General features: G+C 38.0%; 1 protein-coding gene across 2 annotated transcripts in view; it reads left to right on the top strand.

Moving 5' to 3' along the window:
- LOC143642789 (ubiquitin-conjugating enzyme E2 N) overlaps nucleotides 1–27,414 on the top strand; it is a 65,193-nt gene that overhangs the window by 2,902 nt on the left and 34,877 nt on the right. The window contains exon 1 of one of the 2 annotated variants that reach the window (XM_077111599.1): nucleotides 4,540–4,992. The exons of the other annotated variant lie outside the window; for it this stretch is intronic. Within the exon in view, the coding sequence (XP_076967714.1) occupies nucleotides 4,903–4,992 (90 nt within the window). The 5' untranslated portion in view covers nucleotides 4,540–4,902. Of the gene's footprint in view, nucleotides 1–4,539; nucleotides 4,993–27,414 lie in introns of those variants that run through there. 2 annotated transcript variants of the gene reach the window in all.

The following is a 27,414-nucleotide window of genomic DNA, read 5'->3' as shown; positions in this document are numbered from 1 at the left end:
GAGTCAGTATGGCCTTCCCCTGTTATTATCAAATGAGGTAATGTATGTAAAAGTACCTTGACCAATGAAATAACTATACAAATAGAAGATAATTTTTTGAATCACTGTTCACTCAGTTATCTCACTCAAATTCCAAAGTTCAGTCCAGTGGCAAATTCTATAGGCTGCATGTTTCTCCATTTCTCTCAAACCACTGTCGTCCAATTTCACCATCATTTATTTCCTGGGCTTCCATATTAGCCTCCTAAGCAACAGCTAGTGTTATATTTAAAAATACAGATCATGGCACTACCTGCTCAGAACTCTACAAAAGTTCCCCATTACATTTAGAGTAAAACCTTGGCTCTTTTTAATCCTGACTACAAAGCGTCAGGTAAATCTGGGATCTTCCTACCTGTGAGTGCACCTCCTGCACTTCTCTCCTTGATGCACTCTACTGCAGCTTACCGTTTGTTTGCTGTTCCCTGAACAGTAATAAATAGCTAAGCTTGTTTATGTCACAGGGCCTTTCTCCTCTTTATTGCACTGATTGCTTTGTCATTTCATTCATTTCTTGGCTTACATGTAAGATGCTCAGGTCTACCTTGACTGCCCTGTCTAAAACACAGCAATCCCTCCCCCAATACCTCTGCCTCCCTGCACCCCATAGTTTCTCTTTATCTCCGTATGTAACACTTTTCTTTATAACACTTTTTATCATTACTCAGAAGTTACCTATTTCTTCACCACTGAAGCTCCATAAAGGCAGGGACTTTCAGGGGTCTTGGGCATTTCTCTTAATGTCTGGAACAATTCTTGGCACATAGTAGGCACTGAAATATTTATTAATTGAATGATGGATGAGTTTTAATCTCTTTGGAAAAAAGTTTTAGAAGAGTTGATATGCTATATAATAACTTGATGTTGGTACTGTTTAGTAGACAGTTGGAGTTGATACCAATGTCTGAACTTAAAGCAATATTTGAAAAATTAGTCTTTTATTCTACCTATAAGTTTGGTAAAAAAATCAATTCCTTGTTTTGTTAATTAGAACATAACATACATACAGCAGAATATTTGAAGAATTCTAAGGGGTGTATAGAGAAAAAAGTAAGTTTCCCTCATATGTCCCTCAACATTCTAGTTCCCCTTCCCATGCAACCACTATTACCTGTTTTTTATGTATCCTTCCAGAGAATTAGTGCATTTACAACAATTAGGCCTTTTCCTCTCCCCTTCATAAGAATAATCAGGAAAACTGTAAAATATAGCCTTAGGAAACAGTAGTTAACTTACTCAAGGAGTAAATTCATTTGATTAAAACTTAGCTAGCCAGTCTGTAAATACTAGCATTTTGCCAGTCTTTCCTAAAATTTGGTTTTTTTTTTTGGCATGGGCAGACTTGGGGAATAGAACCTGGGTCTCCAGCATGGCAGGTGAGAATTCTCCCACTGAGCTACTATTGTCCACCCTAAAATTTACTTTTTTTTTTTTGTTTAGTGTGGTTCAGTTTCAAATTCTTAAAAATCTGATATGATCTAATTTTCATTGAGACCTGAGTTCTGTTTACACTTTAGTAATTATGACTTTTAAACATATAGACATCACTTTTTTCTATCACATTTACAAGTCACTCATTTGATCTGTAGTCTAGTGTGTAAGATACTATAGTAAGAAAAGTGATTCAGAAAGCTGACACTTTTTTGAAGCCCTGAAAATCTTTGATTGATATATGTATTTTTTCCCATTAAGGGATATGAAGAACTTACTGTGTTGAAGAGAGACTTAACTTATAAATTGTAATTAAAGTTCTTCTTTGGAAACAGATAAACTATTATAGTAAAATTTGAATAGATAGTGGTTCTTAACTTTGTGTGTGTGTGTGGGGGGGTGGTGGTACCCATTTAAACATTTTTTGAAAGATCTGGACCTCCTTCCCAGGAAAATAAACCATGTGGGGTTTTTTTTGGCGTGGGCAGGCTCTGGGAATTGAACCTGGGTTTCAAGCATGGCAGACGAGAATTCTGCCGCTGAGCCACTGTTGCACCACCCAAACCATGTTTCTTTTTTCCAATATGATTTCTGGCGATTCAGGTTTTTGCCAAGCTTATTTTTGGATCTCCTAGGGCTCCATGGGCTCCAGGTTAAGAATCCCTGAACTACTTTTGATAGGGATTGAAGTTTCAGGCTATAAAGATGCTATTTAATGTAATACCTAATGTTTTGATTATGAAATATATGAGCATAATAAAATTTAGTTAGAAATAGTCAATTGAGTATATTTTAAGCTTCTCTGGGTCAAGCACTGTTAAAGGATCTTCCTTACAGCCCCAGTTGATTGATTCCCACACAGTTGAAACTGAATTTTGTCAGTTCATCAAATACTCCCATAGATCTAGTAGTGTATGAATGACAATAACATCAGAAATGTTATGTGTTTGCTTTGCTGAAGTTGTGAGTTTTTCCATACTTGTGACCACGCTTATTACAATCATAGAATTTTTTACATTGGAGGACTTTTCCTTCTTTTTCTTTCTCTTAGTGAAATCTGTAGGCCAATAAGTTACAAGGTCAGGATTTCTGCCTTGCTAATCAGTACATTTTCTCCCCCCACTCCATCCCCCATACCTTGTAGTTTACCTGTGCATAATGGATTTAAAAAGAAAACAGGTTACACTATATATTCAAGGTTTAGATTCTGAACTTACATTTAAATCTCTTATCATGGATTATGTATATAAATGCTCTATAGAAAGATAAACAGGGAAAGGAAGAGAGCAACTGTTTGTTAATGCTGCTGGAATGCAGCACACCAGAAATGGACTGGTTTTTATAAAGGTGATTTATTTAGTTACAAATTTACAGAGGAAAGGTAGCTGGCTTTCCTCTGACTCTCTGTGTAACATGGGGGCAGGCACACAGTGACATCTGCTGGCCTTCTCTCTGAGCTTCTGGGTTCAAATGGCTTTCCACAGTACAGTTCCTTTCTGCATCTCCAAATGTCTGGATTTGAACTCTCAGCTGGATTGTGCTGGATTGTGTTGAGCTCCTTCTCTTCTGACCTCTCAAGCTCCCAGCTAACTGAATTAAACATCATTCATTGCAGAAGGCACTTCCTCTTTGCCTTTGCAGATGTGATGAATCATAGATGAATTTCACAGGCTGCTGATTTATGTCCACAGCCACGAAACAACTGGGCACCACCGCCTGGCCAAGTTGACACCTGAACCCAACTACTACAGCAGTCATCAGGCTTTGGACATTACAATTATAGTTATCACAGTTCTGGTATAGGTACTTAATTAATAATTGCTTTATGTTATACAGTATTACTTTCTAAAACAAAATAAATTTGGCATAATATGTATATAGTAATTTATTAATAATTCTTATTTTGTATGAAAGATTAAATTGAGTTGGACTGATAATTAGAGTTGAAATTTTATTTGCAAGGAGTAGTGTTTGACCAACTAGGTTCAATTAAAAACTCAGCAACTTTAAAAGATGCTTCCCAAATGGAGATTTTTTTTGGGCGAAGTATTAAATACAGTTATCTTTAATTTGTGGATTGAATAGGATGTAGGATCATGTTCATCCCGGGGATTGAGAATTTTTGCCGTATCGTTTCTGGTGGCAGAAACTTATTGCATGGTTTGAATAATTGAATAATTAGCAGTGGCCCTCAGAGAGTCAACAGAAAGAATTCTTATTATCCGTTCTTCCAAGAACTACTTCCAGTGACCATTTGGGTCATTGTTATTTGTTAAGATCCTGGATGAAGCTATTCTAAAATCCCGTAAGGGTATTTAGGCATAATAATTTTTATAATTCATGAATTGACTTGTAGCTCAGATGCTTCTAAATAATTGGGATATGGCTGTAATTTAAAGTACTTTTAGACATTCTTTTCATAATCTAGCGTTGACATATCACATTGTGCTTTTTTTTTATACTTGGCTTTTTCATCTTCATATTTTTGAACTCCTTTAGTCTACATGCTACTACATTCAAGTCTGTATCAGGAGTTTGGTCTGTTTTGGACAAATTGTTTTGTATTTACATAGTCCTTATGACCTAGGGATAGAAGGCTTGTTAAGCCTGTTATACAGTAATACTGTATAACATAAAACATAATCGTTGTGCCATGTGACTTTAGGTGGTTTTTATTTCTTCACAACTTTCTTAAATTTCCTTATAGTTTATGCTTAAGAAAGTGTTATTTCAGTGTTGCTTTTTTGTGACTCTAAGAGACCACCAGTGAGATATCAAAGAATAGAATAAGCATATTCATAGAGCCAGAAACTAGGACCCTGGGTGGGAATGAGGATTGGGAATTAAATGATTAATTGGTTTGGGTGATGAAATAGTTTTGGTAATAGATGGTGGTAATGGTAGGACAACATTGTGAATTTAATTAACACTACTAGATTACATATTTGCATGGGTAAATCGGGAAATTTTAGGTTGTATATATGTTATTATTATAAAAATTAAAAAAAACATAGAATATTACCACACAACTCTAATGTAAACTGTGTGAATTCTAATGTAAACTATGGACTATAGTTAATAGTATAATTATAACAGTATTGTTTTTCATCATTGTTACATAGGTATCACATTAATGTAAAATGTTAATAGGGAAAACTGCGTGGGGGAGAATATAAAAACTTGTTTTTTTTTCTGCCTGATATTTCTGTAACCTACAACTTCTTAATTAAAAAAAAAAAGTTAAACAAAAAAAGTATGGATTGCTGAACCCCACCAGAGTTTGAGTCAGTTGATCTGGGGTGGGACATAAAAGTTTCTCATAAGTTCCCAGATAATATTCATGCTCCTGGCCTATTTACCACACTTTGATAATCAGTGTCTTAATAAAATTATGAAAAATCTTTCCAGAAAATAACAAGTATTGGTAAGAGTATGGAGAACTTGGTACTTTCATTCATCGCTAGTGATGAAGTAAAATGGTGTAACTCCTGTGGAAAAACAGTTTCGTGGTTCCTCAAAAAGGTAAATACAGAATTACATTATGATCTGGCATTTCTACCCTTAGGTATATACCCTAAGCAGATTCTTATACACCAGTGTTCATAGCAGCATTATTCACAGTAGTCAAAGGGGGGAACAGCCCAAGTGTCAATCAACAGATGAATGGATAAACAACAACAATGTTCTAGTTTGCTAGTTGCCAGAATGCAATATACTAGAAATGGAATGGCTTTTATAAAGGGGAATTTAGTAAGTTACTAGTTTACAATTCTAAGGCCGAGAAAATATCCCAATTAAAACAAGTCTATAGAAATGTCCAATCTAAGGCATCCAGGGAGAGATACCTTGGTTCAAGAAGGCTGATGAAGTTCAGTTTCTCTCTCAAGTGGAAGGGCACATGGCAAACACAGAGTTTCTCTCCCATCTGGAAAGGCACATGGTGAACACGGTCAGGGTTCCTCTCTCATCTGGAAGGGCACGTGGTGAACACAGCATCATCTGCTAGTTTCTCCTGGCTTCCTGTTTCATGAAGCCCCCTGGGAGGCATTTTCCTTCTTCATTTCCAAAGGTCTCTGGCTGGTGGACTCTGCTTCTCATGGCTGTGTTGTTCTGCTTTGCTCTCTCTGAATCTCTTATTCTACAAAATGATTCTTCTTTTATAGGACTCCAGAAACTTCTCAGAACCCACCCATGTGGGTGGAGACATGTCACCTAATCCAGCTTAACAACCACTCTTGATTAAATCACATCTCCAAGGAGCTGATCTGATTACAGATTCAAACATACAGTATTGAATAAGGATTATTCTGCCTTTACGAAATGGGATTTTGATTAAAACGTGTTTTCTAGGGGACATACATCCTTTCAAACCAGCACAGTGACAACAATGTTATTTCAGTAAATTGCTATGTTTTTTGTGACTCTTAAGGATGATAGGGATTTTTTACTACTTGCCCTCCCCTGCCTCACCTTCCAGTCTAATACTAGGGCCGTGGTAAAGATGGCTTTATAAGTGTAAGAGTCTGAGGCTAAATTTTAGTTTTCTTAGATATTGGGAGAGTTGTCTGCTCTTTTGTTATCCGTACATAAAATGTGTTTCAGTTCAGCTAAAAGCACATGTATTGAGTGCATCATGTATATATCCAGCACTAAGCCAGGTGACTAAGATCAGTATCCCATTGTATTTGTTTGTACTGCTGGAGTGCAGTGTACCTGAAATGGAATGGCTTTTTAAAAGGGAATTTGTTAAATTTCAAGATTACAGTTCTAAGTCCCTAAAAATCTACTAACTAAGGCATCCAGATAAAGATACCTTGACTCAAGGAAGGCCATGTCTGCCACATGGAAAGGCAGATCCTTGTTCCAGTTCCACTGCTTCAGCTTCTGATGTCAGTGGTTTCCCCTAAGCATCTGTGGGCCTTCACTTAACTCTTCTGGGCCACAGCTCTGCGTCCTGGCTTGCTTAGCATCTCATAGGAAGGCACATTGTGACATCTGCTGGACTCTGTATCTCCATACTAGTCCATGTCTAGGCATCTGCTCTCTCTGTTGGCACTCCAGGCATCTCCTAATGTCTGTGTCTCTGTAGCCTCTGAAGCAACTGTCTTATCTGAGGTTTCTCCAAAATGTTTCCCCTTTTAAAGGACATTAGCAAACTAATCAAGACTCAGCTTGAATGGCTGGAGTCACTTCTCCAACTAATCAAAAGTCCACCCTTACATTTGGGTGGCCACATCTCCACAGAAGTAATCTAATCAAAGACCACACCCACAATTGAATGGGTCAGTCTGCCACTGAAACAACCTAATCAAGGGTTTCCATTCCAATATTGGGTCACGATTAAAGGACATGGCTTTTCTGGGGTATACAACACTTTCAAACCAACACATCCATCTAAGTGGAGTTCATAGTCTTAATGGGAAATATAGTTGTGAAACAAATTATAGTGAGGTGTTGCATTATGAGAAAGGAAGTGCAGAGTAATGCAGGAATGTTGTCTTGGGGATAAGGATGAAGGAAAGGTATTTGTTGGGGATATAACTTTTTTTTTTTTTTCTTTTTCTCTTTTAACTTGAAGAGTAGGAGTTGTCTAGGTCAAGATGAGGAAGAGTAAGTTTTGGGAATAACAGGTGTAAATGCTGGAAGGGAGAGAGAAAGTGCATGGTGTAGTCCTGAAATAAATGTGATGAATAATGCCTTATTTAATGACTAGGGTCATTAAATTCAAACTTAGTCTGTGAATCATAATCACCAGAATGCCCGGTATGGCAACTGTTTCTTTTTGTGTGTGTGGGCAGGCACTGGGAACGAACTGGGGTCTCCAGCGTGGCAGGCAAGAATTCTGCCTGCTGAGCCACCATGGCCCTCCCTGACTATTCTTTAAGTGAGGTTGGTCATACAATTTTTTATTAAAGTAAATAATAAATATATTTTATTGATCACTTACTGTTTATGAGGCATCAGTCCAAGCATGTTACAGGTAGTAATTAATTTATTAAATCCTACCATCAATCCTTTCATGTGGCTATTAGTATTAGCCTATTTTACAAATGTGGAAACCCGCATGGAGGGTTTAAGTAACTTGTTTAGAGTTACAGTAAGTTTGTGGAGCTGTAATTTGAACCAAGACTGTCTGATTTCATTGCTTTTGGAATGGAATGCTCCAAAAAATAACTGTTCTAGATGATAACTGACAATCCGTGTATTTTTACATCACATTTATATAGCTGAAGTAGAAATGTGCTCATATGTAGAGTGTAAATACTGTAACTTTTTTGCTTTTTATTTTTTTAGATCAGAAGTGCTTTAATTAGAGGAATTTTTGCCCAAGTGAGGCTCTGGTTAGTAATTAATATAGTAAGCTTTCAGGTAGAATGACTCTAATGTGAGGGTAGGCCACTTCCTGTCTTTTCCCACTTGATCCCTGCGTTTGGGGAAGTTGGAGATTCTGGTGTGAGGGGGGCTGAAGAGCAGCAGTTTCTCTTTAATGCTATTTCTTAGAGGCAAAATACATTTGAGATATCACTGGATCAGACCATAACTATTCTAGTGTTAATTTTAAACAGGGATTTCTTTTACTCAGTAATCCAAAAACTAGGTTAAATTATCTTGGACTCATATATTAAATTGAATTTTGGTTTCATGTGCTAGGGGGGTATTTAACACTGTCTGACTTAATGTCCTCACTTCTGTTTGAAGGGAAGAAAATAAGGAAAAGTGCTTTCCCAGCATAATTCCCTCTGCACCTGCACACATTACAATTATTGCTTTGGCTTACAAAAAAATAATTTCTTTTCACAGTTGGAGGCACTGTGATTTACAGTTACAAAGCTTTAAGTTTCTTACCTTTAGCTGTAAATGTACTATTTCCACTAATTAACATTATTTCAATAAAGCACCGTGGCATTATTGTTGAAGTTCAAATAAGGTTAAACTGAAAATGCTGCAAGCTCAATTCAGATACCTACTTCTGATTGTGTTTAGAGCAGGAAATTTGTTTGCTGCTTTTTTTTAAAATTAATTCATGCATAATTACTTGTTTTCTGGCTTGTTGAAGCAAAAGCCAGAAAACATTTTCCACAGTCATATCTGTTGAAGTGGCTGGCCAAAAAACTCCAGCACCATATTCATCTGAAGGGCACTCCTGATGAGGGCAACTAATTTTGTGATTCTCATCCATCAGGACAGCCAGCTTAATCTTCTTTCCCTTATGCTTAATCTTTGAAATACTGTAAGACTTCTTCCTTTTACGAAGTCTTAGTACGAGATAGTTATTATTAGACAAGGTACATCCATCTTCCAGTTTCTTGCCAGCAAAGATTGGTTTCTGCAGATCAGGGGAATTCCTTCCTATCCTGGATCTTTTTTTTTTTTTTTTTCCTTTTTTGTAACTTTTTTTCTTGTATAGTATAACATATATACAAAGCAAGGAAATAAAAAAGTAATAGTTTTCAAAACTCTTCAACAAGTGGTTACAGGACAGATCACAGAGTTTGTCAAGTGGTACCATATGATTCTCTCAGATATTTCCTTCTAATTGCTTCAGAATATAGGAGGCTACAGGGCTTAAATATCTTTTTATCACAATCGACTTTTTTCCTTCTTTGGGAAAAATAACGTATATGCAAAAAAGCTATAAATTTCATAGCACAGTACCACAATTAGTTGTAGAACATATTTCAGACTTTGACATGGATTACAGTTTCACAATTTTAGGTTTTTACTTCTAGCTGCTCTAAAATACTGGAGACTAAAAGAGGTATCAATTTAATGATTCAGCATTCATATTCATTTGTTAAATCCTATCTTCTATGTATAATTCCACCATCATCTTTGATCTTTCCATACCTCACTTTGGGGGTGTTTGGGCTATGGCAATTCTAAATTTCTGATATTGGAAGGGTCTGGCATTAATATAGGGTAGGGAGATGAAACTATCTGATGTTCTGGAGAGACTGGGCTAGGTTTCAGGACTTTTCTGGACCAGGGACCCATCTGGAGGTTGTAGGTTTCTAGCAGGTTACTCTAGTGCCAGGAACCCTTGTGGAATCTTATAAATTTCCCTAGGTGTTCTTTAGAATTGGCCAGAATGGTCCTGATTGGGGGTTCAGAGGTTATGACAGGTAGCAAGGTCTACCTGAAGCTTGTATAAGAGCAACTTCCAGAGTAGCCTCTTGACTCTATTTGAATTCTCTCTGCCACTGATATTTTAAATTACACTTCCTTCCTCCCTTTGGTCAGGATGAAATTGTTGATCCCATGGTACCAGGTCTGGGTTCAACCCTGGGAGCCATCTCCCATGTTGCCAGGGAGACTTTCATCCCTGGATGCCTTGTCCCACGTGGTAAGGAGGGCGATGATCTGACTTGCAGAGTTGGGCTTAGAGAAACTGAGGCCACATCTCAGCAACAAAAGAGGACTTCCAGAAGTAACTCTTAGGCATGCTTATAGGTAGTCAAAGCTTCTCTGCTACCTACATAAGCTTCACAAGAGTAAGCCTCCTGATAGAGGGAGTGGCCTATTGTTTTGAGTGTCCCTGAAGGTTGAAACAATATCAGGGGATTCCCTGATGGTAAAGTTTAATAGTTCCGTTTTCTTTCTCCCCTCCCACAGGGGACTTTGTCAGTACTTTTTGATTATCTGCTTAATATACTCTACGAATTTTCCATGCATTATGATAATCTATGCAGGATTAAAGGACCTCTATCTCTTTCTGTGCTCCCTGTGCTTCACTTGTTCAAATGAGCTATACAGTTAGGTTGAATTAGATTATGCACTACAGAAAATTTCAGTTCTAGATTAAATATACCTTTCTTCCATTGGTCTCCAAAAGTATGTGTGGTTCTAAAATATAGACACTGTCTTTCTTTACAAAGCAAGGAAATAAAAAAACACAATTGCTTTTTTATTTCCTTTCTTTGTATATATGTTATACTATACAAGAAAAAAAGTTACAAAAAGAAAAAAAATAAAGATCCAGGATAGGAAGGAATTCCTCCTGATCTGCAGAGACAAATCTTTGCGACAAATCTTTGCTGGCAAGAAACTTGAAGATGGACGTACCGTGTCTGACAATAACAATACTTTAACCCCAATCTGTTTGATGTTGTTCTTATCTGTAAATATCAGGTTATATATATATAAAACAGCCTCTCAAAATCCAGAAATAATAATCACCGCTTCCGACTTAATGTGAATGTTCTAAAAGCTTACAGTCTATGTAGGCCCTGTTTTCTTATAAGCATTTTCTAAAGGTGAACATACCATTGTTGTTCTTTTGTTTGTAGCCTGTTTTGTCTCACCAAATGTCCCACATGTTTATTCACATCGTTGCATGCCTCATGACTTTGTTCCTTTTTGTAGCAGCACAACCTTTGTTCATAGGTATACACCATCGTTCCCCAGTCTACTTCTCTGTAAGTGCATCCTTCAGCCACCTGTATTCATTGGGCATCATGTAGAGGGTCCAAAGTCCACAGTCCATTAGTATTTTAAATTTTAGATAATTTCATTGTTTCCAAGAGAAAGGAAACCAATAAATTCACCCTCACCAAATTGGAAATCTAAACCTCCTCTTAACTTTGTCCCTCCCCCCATTATTTCCCTCTGCTGTTGCTTTGGTAGTGCTGATGGTTTCCTTTTGAACATAGCTTATAGCATGCAATACCAATTTCTCCCCTGTACCCTGCACTTAAACAGTCTTCATACAATAATCATATCTTTGAACTAATTCTTACGAGAACTAATTCATATTTCTCATGTGAATCAGTGGGACATGTAGGTCTATTGTTCATCTTCAATATGGTAATATTACTTCTCGACCCACTGTACAATTACCTTGCTCCTATCTATTCCCTTACATTGCCGTTCAACCTCATCAGCTAATGGTTCACCCATCTCTAGCTTCTATGTATCTTTAAGTCCACTATATTCTGTATTATAAGCCTCTTGTTATACCTTTATGCTGATCATAAAAGTGGAATCATACAGTATCTCTCCTTTTGTGTCTGGCTACTTTTGCTCATCTTTATGTCCTCAAGGCTCATCCATCTTGTCATGTGCTTCAGGACATCATTTTGTCTTTCTGCTGTATAATATTCTATTGTATGTATATACCACATTTTGTTGATCCACTTTTCTGTTGATGGGTATTTGTTTTGTTTCCGTCTTTTGGTGATTTGTGAATAATGCTGCTATGAACATTGGTGTGCAAATGTATGTTGTGTTGTTTTCAGCTTTTCTGGGTATATATCAAGTAGTGCTAGTGCTAGGTCATAGGGTAACTCAGTATTTAGTTTCCTAAGGAACCGCCCAACAGTCTTCCAGAGTGGCTGCACCATTATACATTCCACCAGCAGTACATAAGTGCCCCAGTTTCTTCACATTCTCTCCAACATTTATAGTTTCCTGTTTGTTTAATAGCAGCCGTTGTTATAGGTGTGAGGTGGTATCTCATTGTAGTCTTGATCTGCATTTCCCTTACAGCCACTGAAAATGAGCATCTTTTAATGTGCTTTTGAGCCATCTGTATTTGCTCTTTAGAAAAATTCCTATTCATATCTTTAGCCCATTTTATAAATTGGATTGTTTGCTCTTTTGTTGTTGACTTGCATGATTTCTTTTTATTATACAGGAAATCAAATATTTGTCCGATATATGATTTTCAAATATTTTCTCCTGTTGAATTGGCTGCCTCTTCACCCTTTTGACGAAAGTCTTTTGAGGTGCAGAAGCATTTGATTTTGAGGAGTTCCTGTTTATCTATTTTTTCTTTTGTTGCTTGTACTTTGAGTGTAAAGTTTAGGAAGCTATCTCCTATTACCAGGTCTTGAAGATGTTTCCCTGCATTTTCTTCTAAAAGCTTTGTGGTGCTAGTTCGTAAATTTAGGTGTTTGATCCACTTTGAGTTAGTTTTTATGTCGGGTGTAAGATAAGGGTCCTCTTTCATTCTCTTGGCTATTGATATCCACTTCTTCCATGCCCAATTATTGAAAAGACTATTTTGTCCCAGTTCAAAGGATTTGGGGGCTTTGTCAAAAATCATTTGCCCATAGATTTGGTGTTCTATTTCTGCACTCTTGATTCGATTCCGTTGGTCAGTCTTCTATCTTTGTGCCAGTACCATGCTGTTTTGACCGCTGAGATTTTATAATAGGTTTTAAAGACGGGGTGTTAATCCTTCCACTTTGTTCTTGTTTTTTAGAATGCTTTTTGCTATTCGGGGTCTCTTTCCCTTCCACATGAATTTGGTAGTTTGCTTTTCCAAATCTTCAAAGTAGGTCGTTGAAATTTTGATTGGTACTGTGTTGAATCTGTAGATCAATTTGGGGAGAATTGACATCATAACTATATTTAGGCTTCCTATCCATGAGCAAGGAATAAGGAATATTTTCCCACCTGTTTAGATCTCCTTTGATTTTTTTTTTTAACGGAGAATTTAATAAGTTGAAAGTTTACCGTTCTAAGGCTGAGAAAATGTCCCAATTAAAGCAAGTATATAAAAATGTCCAATCTAAGACATCCAGGGAAAGACCTTGGTTTAAGAAGGCCAATGAAGTTCAGGGTTTCTTTCTCAAGTTAGAAGGTACATGGTGAACTCAGTCAGGGTTTCTTTCTCATCTGGAAAGGCACATGGTGAACACAACATCATCTGCTAGCTTTCTTTCCTGGCTTCCTGTTTCATGAAGCTACCTGGGCAGTGTTTTCCTTCTTCATCTCCAAAAGTTGCTGGCTGGTGGACTCTCTGCTTCTCGTGGCTGTGTCATGAATCTCTGTCTTTCTCCAGAATGTTTCCTCTTTTGTAGGAGTCCAGTAAACTAATCAATACCCACCCAAATGGGTGGAGATAGGTCTCCACCTAATCCAGTTTAATAACCACTCTTGATTGAGTCACACCTCCAGGGAGATGATCCAATTGCAGTTTCAGACATACGGTACTGAATAGGGGTTAGAAAAAACGATTGCCTTTGTGAAATGGGATTAGGATTAAAACGTGGCTTTTCTAGGGTACACACATCCTTTGAAACTAGCTCATTCTACCCTTTGGACCCTAAAAGAGACATGTTTTTCCCATATACGAAATACATTCATTCCATCAGAGAACCTTAAATCGAAATGCAATACAAGATTAAAACTAGTACAAAATCTCAAAGTTAGTTACAAGTATGGTCTGTTCTAAAGCAAGGTTCTCCTCTGGCTCTGGACCTGTAGAAACTCAAAACAAGTTATTTGCTGCCAACATACAAAGGAGGAGGAACAGCCATAGGATACATATACCCATTTCCATAGAAAGGAAGGAACATGGGTCATTGGACCCATACAATTTCGAAAATCTGCAGGGTAAACTCCATTAGATTTCAAAGTCTGAGAGTCATTTATCTTTGGGGATTTAGAAAGCAGCAGTCCCATCCTTTCCCAGGACCAAAACAGAGGCCTGCCTCTCTCCAAATGCAACCATGGGAAACATTGGGGAGACCACCTTTTTCTCGGCTACACCCTCTCCAGGCATTGGGGCTGAACCTGGGCTCTCTGACATCTCTGGAAAACATGCTCAACCCCTCCATGTGGGTTCCTCCCCCAAATCCCAAGGAATGTGCTTCATCCTCTCCAAGGCCTGATGAGGCACTACTCTTTCACTGCAACGAGATGGAAGGCCCATCCTCTCTGCCTTTGGGGCAAACTCTTACCCTCTCCACATGCTTAGTTGGGTCCACTCTCCTGGCCCAAGGCTTCGACTTCAGGCCTCAGCCTCCATGGCATTGCCTCTGAAGTTATTTTTCCTCCTCCTTTGATTTCTTTTAGCAGTGTTATGTAGTTTTCTGTGTACAAGTCCTATATGTCCCTAGTTAAGTTCATTCCTGAGTATTTGGTTCTTTTAGTTGCTATTTTGAATGGAATTTTTTCCTTAACTGACTCCTCAGCTAGGTCATTGCTTGTGTATAGAAATGTTACTGATTTTTACACATTAATTTTATATCCCGCCGCCTTGCTGAATGTATTAGCGCAAGTAACTTTGCTGAAGATTTCTCGGTATCTTCCAAATGTAGTATCAGATCATCTTCAAATAATGAGAATTTTGCTTCTTCCTTTGCAATTCAGATGCGTTTTATTTCTTTGTCCTGCCTGATTGCTCTAGCTAGAACTTCTAGTACAGTGTTGAATAGTAGTGGTGACAATAGGCATCCTTGTCTTGTACCTGTTCTTAGAGTGAAAGCTTTCAGTCTCTCCCCATTGAGTAAGATGCTCGCTATCAAGTTTTCGTATATTCCCTCTATCATATTGAGGTTTTGGAGTGTTCTTATCAGAAAAGGGTGCTGAATTTTGTCAAATGCTTTTTTAACATCAGTCGAGAGAATCGTGATTTTTTTCCCTTTCGGTTTGTTAATGTTCTGTATTGCATTAATTGATTTTATGTCGAACCATCCTTGCATTCCTGATATAAACCCCACTTGGTCATGGTGTATAATTCTTTTAATGTGCTGCTGGATTCGATTTGCTAGTATTTTATTGAGAATTTTTGCATCTGTGTTCATTAGGGAGATTGGCCTGTAGTTTTCCTTTCTTAATAGCATCTTTACCCAGTTTTGGTATTAAATGATCTAGCTTCATAAAGTGAGTTTAGGTAGAGTTCCTTTTTCCTCAATTTTTTGGAAAAGTTTGGGCAGGATTGGTGTTAGTTTTTTGTGAAATGTTTGATAAAAGTTCCCTGTGAAGCCATCTGGCCTTGGGCTTTTCTTTGTGGGAAGATTTTCGATGGCTGATTGAATCTCTTTACTTGTGTGGTTGGTTTGTTGAGATCTTCTATTTCTTCCTGAGTCAGTGTAGCTTGTTTGTGTGTCTTCAAGAATTTGACCATTTCATCTAAATTGTCTAGTTTGTTGGCATATAGTTGTTCATAGTATTCTCTTATGATTCATTTCTTCATCGTCTGTGGAATACACCCCTTCTCATTTCTGATTTTATTTGCATCCTCTCTCTTTTTTTCTTTTGTCAGTCTTGCTTGTGGCCCATCAATTTTATTGATTTTTCTCAAAGAACCAACTTTTGGTTTTGTTGATTGTTTCTGTTGTTCTTTTGTTCTCCCATTCATTTATCTCTGCTTTAATCTTTGTTATTTCTCTTCTATTTGCTTTGGGGTTAGTTTGCTGTTCTTTCTCAAGTTCCTCCAGGTGTTCTGTTAAGTCCTCAATTTTTGCTCTTTCTTGTTTTCTAGCATAGGCATTTAGGGCAATAAATTTCCCTCTCAGCACTGCCTTTGCTGCACCCCATAAGTTCTGATAAGTTGTATTCCTTCCCCTTCATCTGATTTTCACATTTTGTATTGTATCTGAAGTTTCACTTCAAGAGTGATGGTCTTTCTTGTCAGGTTTTTTCACCCTTTTAAATTCACCCCTTTAAAGTGTGCATTCTGTAGTTTTTAGTATGTTCATAAAGTTGTGCAACCATCACCACTGTCTAATTCGAGAACATTTTTTTCACCCCAAAAGAATCCATTAGTGGTCTCTTTCTATTCACAGTCCCCCAACACCCCCTCCACCTCACCCTTAGCAACCAGTTTACTTTCTGCCTCTATGGATTTGCTTATTTTGGACATTTCATATGATTAGGGAATCATGAAGTAATGTGGCTTTTTTTGTCTGGCTTCTTTTCACTTAGCATAATGCTTTTTAGCATAATGATATTTAGCTGAAGCTTTATCTGAATAAAAACTTTTGAGAAATGACAGTACTGAATGAAGTAAGGCAGAAGTTTTAGAAAGTAGATAATATGTATTGGCTCTCATAAAGCTAGTCACATTTGAAACCTGCATTGCCTAGAACATTTAAAAAATACCCTGTAGTCTCTAAAAGGCCATTTAAAAAAAACGCAAAAATTAATTATTAGCAAACCTTTGTCTTTGAAAATTAGACTGGACATTTTAAGAAGTAATTTCTCAGCCATTTCTGGTGAATAATGGGTAGAAATCTGATTTGGATTTTATTCTTACCTCTGGGATTAAGAGGCTTTATGGCCTTGGACAAGTCACTTTTTCCCTAGGTCTCATTCTATTTTAAAAATTGATGACTCTATGATCCAGTTGGGCAGAAGCTGTGGTTGTATAATCTTAGAACTGATTTTCCCTTTGATCTTTATACTAGCTCTTATGCAGTTCCAAAACTGTGCAAATGCTTTAAGTAGAGCTGTATTCTGAAATAAATGTATAGCTTTTCAGTATAACTATTATGAAGCCCTATATCATATCTATTATAATAGTAAGTCTTTAAATGTTGATGTCTTCAGGGTTTCAGACCTTGGTTCTTGTCTCATTTTACATGCACTTGAGCACTTACCTGGCTCCAGTCCATTCTGATCACTGATTCCAAAATCTAGCACTGTATTTCAAGTCTTCCCAATTGTCTACTTTTAAAAAATCTGCATTTAATGTCTCAGACATTTTAAATTAAACTTTTTACAGTGGAATGTCTCTGCTCTCAAACATGCATCAGAGCCTCTAGTGTTCCTACCTTTTAATAATTTTATTAACTATTTCTTTTTAGTAATTATGTCAGCATTAGCCCAGTTGAATGATATTTATTCCTTTCCCCCCTTCTCTTCCTCTTTTACAGTCTGTTACTAAACCCAGTTGATTCAACCTCAGAGATGATGCTCCCTCTCTTACCCATTCCCTACTCTCCTCCTCCCAGTTGTCTTTGTATGTGGGCTCTTATCCTCTCCTGAATTTTTTGCTATAATTTCAGAATTCATCTCTTTATACACACACACACTCTCTCTCTCTCTTCATTTTCCATGCCCCCATTATTCTAGAAACACAGATGTGATCATATGGCTCTCTAGGGTGTATAGGATCAAGTTCAAACTCCTTAACCGGACATATAAGGCTGTTTCACAACCTGACCCTTTCATCTTAATCATTTCATCGACATCTTCCTTTTGCTCTTCTCTCTGATACTGTTTCCCAGTCAAAGTGGTGAATTTTCCATCTTGGGAATTATGCAATGTCTGCAGGGAGCATCCCTCATAAGAAATGTGACTGTCCTGCACTCTGTACTGGTTGGTTGGTTTCCTATGCTACAGAAGGAGAACTTTGAATGTAATTATTAATCTTGTTTGTATCTTTAATATTAAGAAGGCTGTGGTTTAGGAACTAGAAATAATATTTTCTCTTATTTCTACAAGTGCCATAACAAAATTAGGGACAAAAATTAAGTAATATGCTTTATTTTTTTGTATCCAGTTAAGGTACTTCTGGAAAGCAAATGTTGTTCCTAATTTACTTGAATTATTAATTTTATTGAAAGGTCTTTTAATTTGTTTTGTTGCTGTTGGTTACAATGAAGTATTTGATAGCCCCTAGGTTTAAGGTTTCAGCCTATAGATCCTCCCTTCATTGACGTACCTACACACAAACCTTTGGTTTTCTGCTGCTTGATTGATAAAGTAATACTGGATTAGTGTTATAACTGGGTCTGCTGCTGGAAAATTCTTCCTCCCCCATAATTGTAGATTGCCCTAGCAGGTTCTCCCATTTTAGAACGTAACGTGATCCTCCCAGGCTGCCCTGCTTCTCCTTGGCCTGACAGCAGAGAACCTGGCCCCCATGAGCAAGCTTTTGCTTCCTGTGCTCCACAGATGAATAGATTAAAATTAAAGGTATTTAGGTATATTAGCAATGAAAAAATGCTAGAAAATGAAACTAGCAAATGTTCCCTCTGAGTAGCTAAGTAATTGCAATTTTGTTAATATTTTGAGAATGCACACACTTCTTTTTTCCATAGTGCTTCTTTATTTCTTCAGTAGGATCATAAGGCCAAGAAAATTATGATAAACCTATGTTAATCTTTTAAATATTACCTTTTAAGTGATAGAATTATGATTATTAACACTGAGTATGCTGGATATCGCTTGTCCTGGTTGTAGGCATTTCCCTTTTTATGTCAGACTAAGAAAAAAAGAGCTCATTAGTTCTTTGGGTTGAGTGTATTTCAACCACCTCATCATGCTATTAGCTGGGTCTGGCTGGAACAGGAGGGAAAAATGGAAAAATGATGTGGAAAATGCTAACATTCATTTAAGCAAAAAAAGATTTTTTAAAAAAGTTTCAAATATTGTATTCTGAGTGCAAGAAGATACCATGTTGTAAGTATAGAATTGTAGGTGTTTTAGATAAATCGTGTACTGTTTATTCTTTAGATTATAGAGTTAATCATACAACCTCTGTTGGGAAACATGTCTTGGAAAATACTAATTGGTAGCCACAGAAATATTGCTCATGTTGCTCAGTATTAAGAGTCCTGTTGTTATTGTTATGTTTCTTTTGAAAAAGCTTTTATAATGGAAATGAGGAAGCCTGAGAATGGATGTTTATATCCTCTGACAAGAAGACTCTGGAGACTGAGTTATTAATTTTTTTTAATCTTGATTTTAACCCCCTTTTTAATCTTGATTTTTGCAGGCTACCATTTCCTTTAGATTTATTTGACTCCCATATATGTAAAGATACTACTTTGAAGTATTGTCTGAGCTGTGTGTGAAATTGCTGGACCCCTTAATCTTCAATCCGTAGCTCTGGAGAAGCATGATTGGAAGATTTTGGTTGAAATTGGTTAAGAGATTTGTTTGTCCCTTCCTGTTCTGTTTGGGTCATTCACACTTTGGTATGCTGGTTTTAAGCAGATTATCAGGTTGGGCTCTGGAGAGAGTTTCCAGCTGAGGTCCACTGCTTTGAAGGGTAAGGAAGGGTAAATCTTAGTTGGTGTGGGGTTGGTCCTGCTTCAACAAAACTTGCATACTGATGTCAGTAAACTACTTTTGAATCCTGAATTTGATATTTTCTAGCTGTTGGGAAAGGGCATTTTTGACTTCCGCTCATGTCAAGTGGGAAGGGCCACAGATTACTGGGAAGCTGAGGTGCTCACATGGGCACCCTCTGAGGTTGTTGTTTCCTTATCTGACATAACTGCCTGTCTACTTCCCACCTGTCCTTTGTGTCCTTTGCTGAGTGGAGGACAAGAGAAACCTTAGAACTGAGTTGTGTGTAGGCATCTGGGCTAATCCTTATCCTGGCAATTATGTCAACATGTGGAAGTTGACACATGTATAAAGTTAGGTGGATAACCGAAAGTATAAAAAGAGATCTCTAAGGTATTGTGGAGGTAACAACCACTTTTAAGGCTGGAGTAAAAACAAAGAGAAAGGGTTTGAAATCATTAAAATTTGGGAATTTGAAAGAGGAACCGTCTGAAGATGGTCTTGCCTAGTCTAGAGGAAGGGGTGACAATCCAGCTGGTTCTCTCAGTGTTGAATAAACTGCAAATTGTATTAATGTCCTGCCAAGGATGTTGGGTGATGCTCACAGGAACTTCAGGTGGTCAAGAAACCCACAGGAACAGTCAAGAAACAAGTCCTTCCTTGCAGTTTTCTTTTTTCTTCTTTTTTTAAATTAGTTGGTTACTTTTAAAAATGTGTATAACATAAGAATAATTTTGGTTGGGCCACGGTGGCTTAGCAGGCAGAGTTCTTGCCTGCAGTGCTGGAGCCCCGGGCTCGATTACCAGTTTCTGCCCATGCAAAAAAAAAATAATAATAATTTTAACCATTTTTAAGTGAACAATTCTGTGACATATAGTACATTGACAATATTGTGTAACTTTCACCACTATTTTCAGAATATTTTCATCACCTCAAACAAGTTCATACCCATTGAACAGTGTGCTGGTTTGAAATCCATGTTTTAATCCTGATGCTGTCTTGTGGAGGCACTTTTCTTTTAATATTGATTCAACAGTGTAGGTTGTAATATTTATATTAGATTATCTCTATGGAGATATGGCACACCCACTTGTGGGTATTAATTTTTGATTAGTGGAGATGTGATTCCACCCATTCTAGGTGGGTCTTGATTAGTTTACCGTAAACCTTGAAAAGAGGAAGTATTTGGGAGAGAGTGGGAGCTGGCAGAAATGACAGAAGCCTCAGAGTCAACAGAAAGTTTACAGCAGGGCTGACAGATGCAGACACATGGAGAACAGCAACACAGGTGTTTGGAGATGCTTGGAGCCCAGCAGACATCACCATGAGATGTTAAGCAAACCAGAACCTGATGAGAGCCAAGGGAAGCCAGGAGATGAAAGCCAGCCCCGGAGAAGCAAAGTGAGGAACCGCCACATGGACAGAGACTGAAAGCAATGGAGCCCAGGAGGAAGGGACCAACAGATGCCAACCACGTGACTTCCCAGCTCACAGAGGTGTTCCCGACTGGTCAGCCTTCCTTGAGTGAAGGTAACCTCGTGTTATGCCTTACTTTGGACATTTTCACTTCCTTAGAACTGTAAACTTGTAACTTATTAAAGTCCCCTTTATGAAAGCCATTCCAGTTCTGTCATATCACATTCCGGCAGCTTGTAAACTAACATGAGCAGTAACTTCCCATTCGCCCCATTCCCCACTCCTGGTAACCACTGTTCTGTTTTCTTTTTCTATGAATTTTCTTATTTTAAATATTTCATAAAAGAGAGATCAGATAGTATTGTTCTTTTATGTCTGGGTTATTTTACTCAACATGACAAATTAGAGGTTCCCCTCACTTACTCTCCTACACTAACCTTTACATTAGCTCTTACTAATAGCATGCAATAGTATGTTTCAACTCACTTATTTTTAATGTTGTATTTTTTTTTTTTTTTTTACATGGGCAGGCACCAGGAATCGAACCCGGGTCCTCTGGCATGGCAGGCGAGCATTCTTGCCTGCTGAACCACTGTGGCCCGCCTTCATTTATTTATTTATTTTTAATTTTTTAATTTTTTTATTAATTAACGAAAAAAAGAAATTAACCCAACATTTAGAAATCATACCATTCTACATATGCAATCAGTAATTCTTAACATTATCACATAGATGCATGATCATTGTTTCTTAGTACATTTGCATCGGTTTAGAAGAACTAGCAACACAACAGAAAAAGATATAGAATGTTAATCTGGAAAAAAAAATAAAAGTAATAATAATAGTAAAAAAAAAAAACAAAAAACCTATAGCTCAGATGCAGCTTCATTCAGTGTTTTAACATGCTTACTTTACAATTAGGTATTATTGTGTTGTCCATTTTTGAGTTTTTGTATCTAGTCCTGTTGCGCAGTCTGTATCCCTTCAGCTCCAATTACCCATTATCTTACCCTGTTTCTAACTCCTGCTGGACTCTGTTACCAATGACATATTCCAAGTTTATTCTCGAATGTCGGTTCACATCAGTGGGACCATACAGTATTTCTCCTTTAGTTTTCGCTAGACTCACTCAGCATAATGTTCTCTAGGTCCATCCATGTTTTACATGCTTCATAAGTTTATCCTGTCTTAAAGCTGCATAATATTCCATCGTATGTATATACCACAGTTTGTTTAGCCACTCTTCTGTTGATGGACGTTTTGGCTGTTTCCATCTCTTTGCAATTGTAAATAACGCTGCTATAAACATTGGCGTGCAAATGTCCGTTTGTGTCTTTGCCCTTAAGTCCTTTGAGTAGATACCCAGCAATGGTATTGCTGGGTCGTATGGCAATTCTATATTCAGCTTTTTGAGGAACTGCCAAACTGCCTTCCACAGTGGTTGCACCATTTGACATTCCCACCAACAATGCATAAGTGTGCCTCTTTCTCTGCACCCTCTCCAGCACTTGTCATTTTCTGTTTTGTTGATAATGGCCATTCTGGTGGGTGTGAGATGATATCTCATTGTGGTTTTGATTTGCATTTCTCTAATGGCCAGGGACATTGAGCATCTCTTCATGTGCCTTTTGGCCATTTGTATTTCCTCTTCTGGTAGGTGTCTGTTCAAGGCTTTTTCCCATTTTGTAATTGGGTTGGCTGTCTTTTTGTTGTTGAGTTGAACAATCTCTTTATAAATTCTGGATACTAGACCTTTATCTGATATGTCATTTCCAAATATCGTCTCCCATTGTGTAGGCTGTCTTTCTACTTTCTTGATGAAGTTCTTTGATGCACAAAAGTGTTTAATTTTGAGGAGCTCCCATTTATTTATTTCCTTCTTCAGTACTCTTGCTTTAGGTTTAAGGTCCATAAAACTGCCTCCAATTGTAAGTTTCATAAGATATCTCCCTACATTTTCCTCTAACTGTTTTATGGTCTTAGACCTAATGTTTAGATCTTTGATCCATTTTGAGTTAACTTTTGTATAGGGTGTGAGATATGGGTCTTCTTTCATTCTTTTGCATATGGATATCCAGTTCTCTAGGCACCATTTATTGAAGAGACTGTTCTGTCCCAGGTGAGTTGACTTGACTGCCTTATCAAAGATCAAATGTCCATAGATGAGAGGGTATATATCTGAGCACTCTATTCGATTCCATTGGTCGATATATCTATCTTTATGCCAATACCATGCTGTTTTGACCACTGTGGCTTCATAGTATGCCTTAAAGTAAGGCAGCGCGAGACCTCCAGCTTCGTTTTTTTTCCTCAAGATGTTTTTAGCAATTCGGGGCACCCTGCCCTTTCAGATAAATTTGCTTATTGGTTTTTCTATTTTTGAAAAATAAGTTGTTGGGATTTTGATTGGTATTGCATTGAATCTGTAAATCAATTTAGGTAGGATTGACATCTTAACTATATTTAGTCTTCCAATCCATGAACACGGTATGCCCTTCCATCAATTTAGGTCTTCTGTGATTTCTTTTAACAGTTTTTTGTAGTTTTCTTTATATATGTTTTTTGTCTCTTTAGTTAAATTTATTCCTAAGTATTTTATTCTTTTAGTTGCAATTGTAAATGGGATTCGTTTCTTGATTTCCCCCTCAGCTTGTTCATTACTCGTGTATAGAAATGCTACAGATTTTTGAATGTTGATCTTGTAACCTGCTACTTTGCTGTACTCATTTATTAGCTCTAGTAGTTTTGTTGTGGATTTTTCCGGGTTTTCGACGTATAGTATCATATCGTCTGCAAACAGTGATAGTTTTACTTCTTCCTTTCCAATTTTGATGCCTTGTATTTCTTTTTCTTCTCTAATTGCTCTGGCTAGAACCTCCAACACAATGTTGAATAATAGTGGTGATAGTGGACATCCTTGTCTTGTTCCTGATCTTAGGGGGAAAGTTTTCAATTTTTCCCCATTGAGGATGATATTAGCTGTGGGTTTTTCATATATTCCCTCTATCATTTTAAGGAAGTTCCCTTGTATTCCTAACCTTTGAAGTGTTTTCAACAGGAAAGGATGTTGAATCTTGTCAAATGCCTTCTCTGCATCAATTGAGATGATCATGTGATTTTTCTGCTTTGATTTGTTGATATGGTGTATTACATTAATTGATTTTCTTATGTTGAACCATCCTTGCATACCTGGGATGAATCCTACTTGGTCATGATGAATAATTCTTTTAATGTGTTGTTGGATACGATTTGCTAGAATTTTATTGAGGATTTTTGCATCTATATTCATTATAGAGATTGGTCTGTAGTTTTCTTTTTTTGTAATATCTTTGCCTGGTTTTGGTATGAGGGTGATGTTGGCTTCATAGAATGAATTAGGTAGTTTTCCCTCCACTTCGATTTTTTTGAAGAGTTTGAGGAGAGTTGGTACTAATTCTTTCTGGAATGTTTGATAGAATTCACATGTGAAGCCATCTGGTCCTGGACTTTTCTTTTTAGGAAGCTTTTGAATGACTGATTCAATTTCTTTACTTGTGATTGGTTTGTTGAGGTCATCTATGTCTTCTTGAGTCAAAGTTGGTTGTTCATGTCTTTCCAGAAACCCGTCCATTTCCTCTAAATGTTATATTTATTAGCGTAAAGTTGTTCATAGTATCCTGTTATTACCTCCTTTATTTCTGTGAGGTCAGTAGTTATGTCTCCTCTTCCATTTCTGATCTTATTTATTTGCATCCTCTCTCTTCTTCTTTTTGTCAATCTTGCTAAGGGCCCCTCAATCTTATTGATTTTCTCATAGAACCAACTTCTGGTCTTAATGATTTTCGCTATTGTTTTCAATTTCATTTATTTGTGCTCTAATCTTTGTTATTTCTTTCCTTTTGCTTGCTTTGGGATTAGTTTGCTGTTCTTTCTCCAGTTCTTCCAAGTGGACAGTTAATTCCTGCGTTTTTGCCTTTCTTCTTTTCTGATATAGGCATTTAGGGCAATAAATTTCCCTCTTAGCACTGCCTTTGCTGCGTCCCATAAGTTTTGATATGTTGTGTTTTCATTTTCATTCGCCTCGAGGTATTTACTAATTTCTCTTGCAATTTCTTCTTTGACCCACTCGTTGTTTAAGAGTGTGTTGTTGAGCCTCCACGTATGTGTGAATTTTCTGGCACTCCGCCTATTATTGATTTCCAACTTCATTCCTTTATGATCCGAGAAAGTGTTGTGTATGATTTCAATCTTTTTAAATTTGTTAAGACTTGCTTTGTGACCCAGCATATGGTCTATCTTTGAGCATGATCCATGAGCACTTGAGAAAAAGGTGTATCCTGCTGTTGTGGGATTTAATGTCCTATAAATGTCTGTTAAGTCTAGCTCATTTATAGTAATATTCAGATTCTCTATTTCTTTATTGATCCTCTGTCTAGATGTTCTGTCCATTGATGAGAGTGGTGAATTGAAGTCTCCAACTATTATGGTATATGTGTCTATTTCCCTTTTCAGTGTTTGCAGTGTATTCCTCACGTATTTTGGGGCATTCTGGTTCGGCGCGTAAATATTTATGATTGTTATGTCTTCTTGTTTAATTGTTCCTTTTATTAGTATATAGTGTCCTTCTTTGTCTCTTTTAACTGTTTTATATTTGAAGTCTAAATTGTTGCATATTAGTATAGCCATTCCTGCTCTTTTCTGGTTGTTATTTGCATGAAATAACTTTTCCCAACCTTTCACTTTCAACCTATGTTTATCTTTGGGTCTAAGATGTGTTTCCTGTAGACAGCATATAGAAGGATCCTGTTTTTTAATCCGTTCTGCCAGTCTATGTCTTTTGATTGGGGAATTCAGTCCATTAATATTTAGTGTTATTACTGTTTGGATAATATTTTCCTCTACCATTTTGCCTTTTGTATTATATGTATCATATCTGACTTTCCTTCTTTCTACACTCTTCTCCATACCTCTCTCTTCTGTCTTTTCATATCTGACTCTAGTGCTCCCTTTAGTACTTCTTGCAGAGCTGTTCTCTTGGACACAAATTCTCTCAGTGACTTTTTGTCTGAGAATGTTTTAATATCTCCCTCATTTTTGAAGGACAATTTTGCTGGATATAGATGTCTTGGTTGGCAGATTTTCTCTTTTAGTAATTTAAATATATCATCCCACTGTCTTCTAGCTTCCATGGTTTCTGCTGAGAAATCTACACATAGTCTTATTGGGTTTCCCTTATATGTGATGGATTGTTTTTCTCTTGCTGCTTTCAAGATCCTCTTTCTCTTTGACCTCTGACATTCTAACTAGTAAGTATCTTGGAGAACGCCTATTTGTGTCTATTCTCTTTGGGGTGCGCTGCATTTCTTGGATCTGTAATTTTAGGTCTTTCATAAGAGTTGGGAAATTTTCAGTGATAATTTCTTCCGTTAGTTTTTCTCCTCCTTTTCCTTTCTCTTCTCCTTCTGGGACACCGACAACACGTATATTTGTGCGCTTCATATTGTCCTTGACTTCCCTGATACCCTGTTCAAATTTTTCCATTCTTTTCCCGATAGTTTCTGTTTCTTTTTGGAATTCAGATGTTCCATCCTCCAAATCACTAATTCTATCTTCTTTGTCTTTAATTCTATCATTGCAGGTATCCATTGTTTTTTCCATCTTTTCTACTTTATCCTTCACTTCCATAGGTTCTGTGATTTGTTTTTTCAGTTTTTCTATTTCTTCTTTTTGTTCAGCTCATGTCTTCTTCATGTCTTCCCTCAATTTATCGATTTGGTTTTTGAAGAGGTTTTCCATTTCTGTTCGTATATTCAGCATTAGTTGTCTCAGTTCCTGTATCTCATTTGAACTATTGGTTTGTTCCTTTGACTGGGCCATATTTTCAATTTTCTGAGCGTGATCCGTTATCTTCTGCTGGCGTCTGGGCATTTAGTCAGATTGCCCTGGGTGTTGGACCCAACAGGTTGAAAGATTTTTCTGTGAAATCTCTGGGTTCTGTTTTTGTTATCCTGCCCAGTAGGTGGCGCTCGTGGCACACGTTTGTCTGCGGGTCCCACCAGTAAAAGGTGCTGTGGGTCCTTTAACTTTGGAAAACTTTCGCCGTGGGGGAGGTTCGCCAGCCGAAGCGGCTTGGAAGAGTGCCAGCCGGCCCGGGGATCCGAACGCGGGGAGGGTCGCCGGCCACCGCAGCCCGGGAGAGCGCCCGTCCGAATTTCCTAGTCGGCCCGCGGCGCCAAGCGTGGCGGGAAGACACCAGCCGCCGCGGCCCGGGAGAGTGCACCGTTCCCAGCCGGACCGGGGAGTCACGTGTATGGAAGGGATCCCCCCGGTCACCGTTCTCCGCGGCCTGGGGATTTCCGATCCAATTCTCTCAGTTCGTCCGGGGGGCCGTGCGTGGTGTGGGCGCCAGCCACCGCAGCTTGAGGCGTCCACCTGCCCAATTCTGTCAGCTGGCCCGGGAAGGAGGAGGGGAGGGACTCCGGCCGCTTGCCGCCCCACCCGGGGAAGCCCGCGCCCCTCGGCAGTCTCACCGGAGCAGGTTCTCCCAGCCAGTCAGCCGTTCCAGGATGGGGTACGTTGTCTTTTTGATCTCTGTCGTGGCTCCGGAAGCTGTTCTGTATCATTTCTACTCCCCTAGTAGCTGTTCTGGAGGAGGAAAGGTGAGGATGGCAAGGTTGTCGAGGACGGTGGTGGAAGAGCCGGTGAAGGCGAAAGAGGGCACGGTGGTGGTTGGAGAGCCGCTGGAGTAGGAGGAGAAAGGGAAGGATAAGATGGCGGATGGCGCGCCGCTGGAGCAGAAGG

This window comes from Tamandua tetradactyla, chromosome 7 (genome assembly GCF_023851605.1).
Source record: "Tamandua tetradactyla isolate mTamTet1 chromosome 7, mTamTet1.pri, whole genome shotgun sequence".
In the NCBI taxonomy this organism is placed as follows: domain Eukaryota; kingdom Metazoa; phylum Chordata; class Mammalia; order Pilosa; family Myrmecophagidae; genus Tamandua; species Tamandua tetradactyla.
This window is presented reverse-complemented; position numbering and strand designations above follow the sequence as displayed.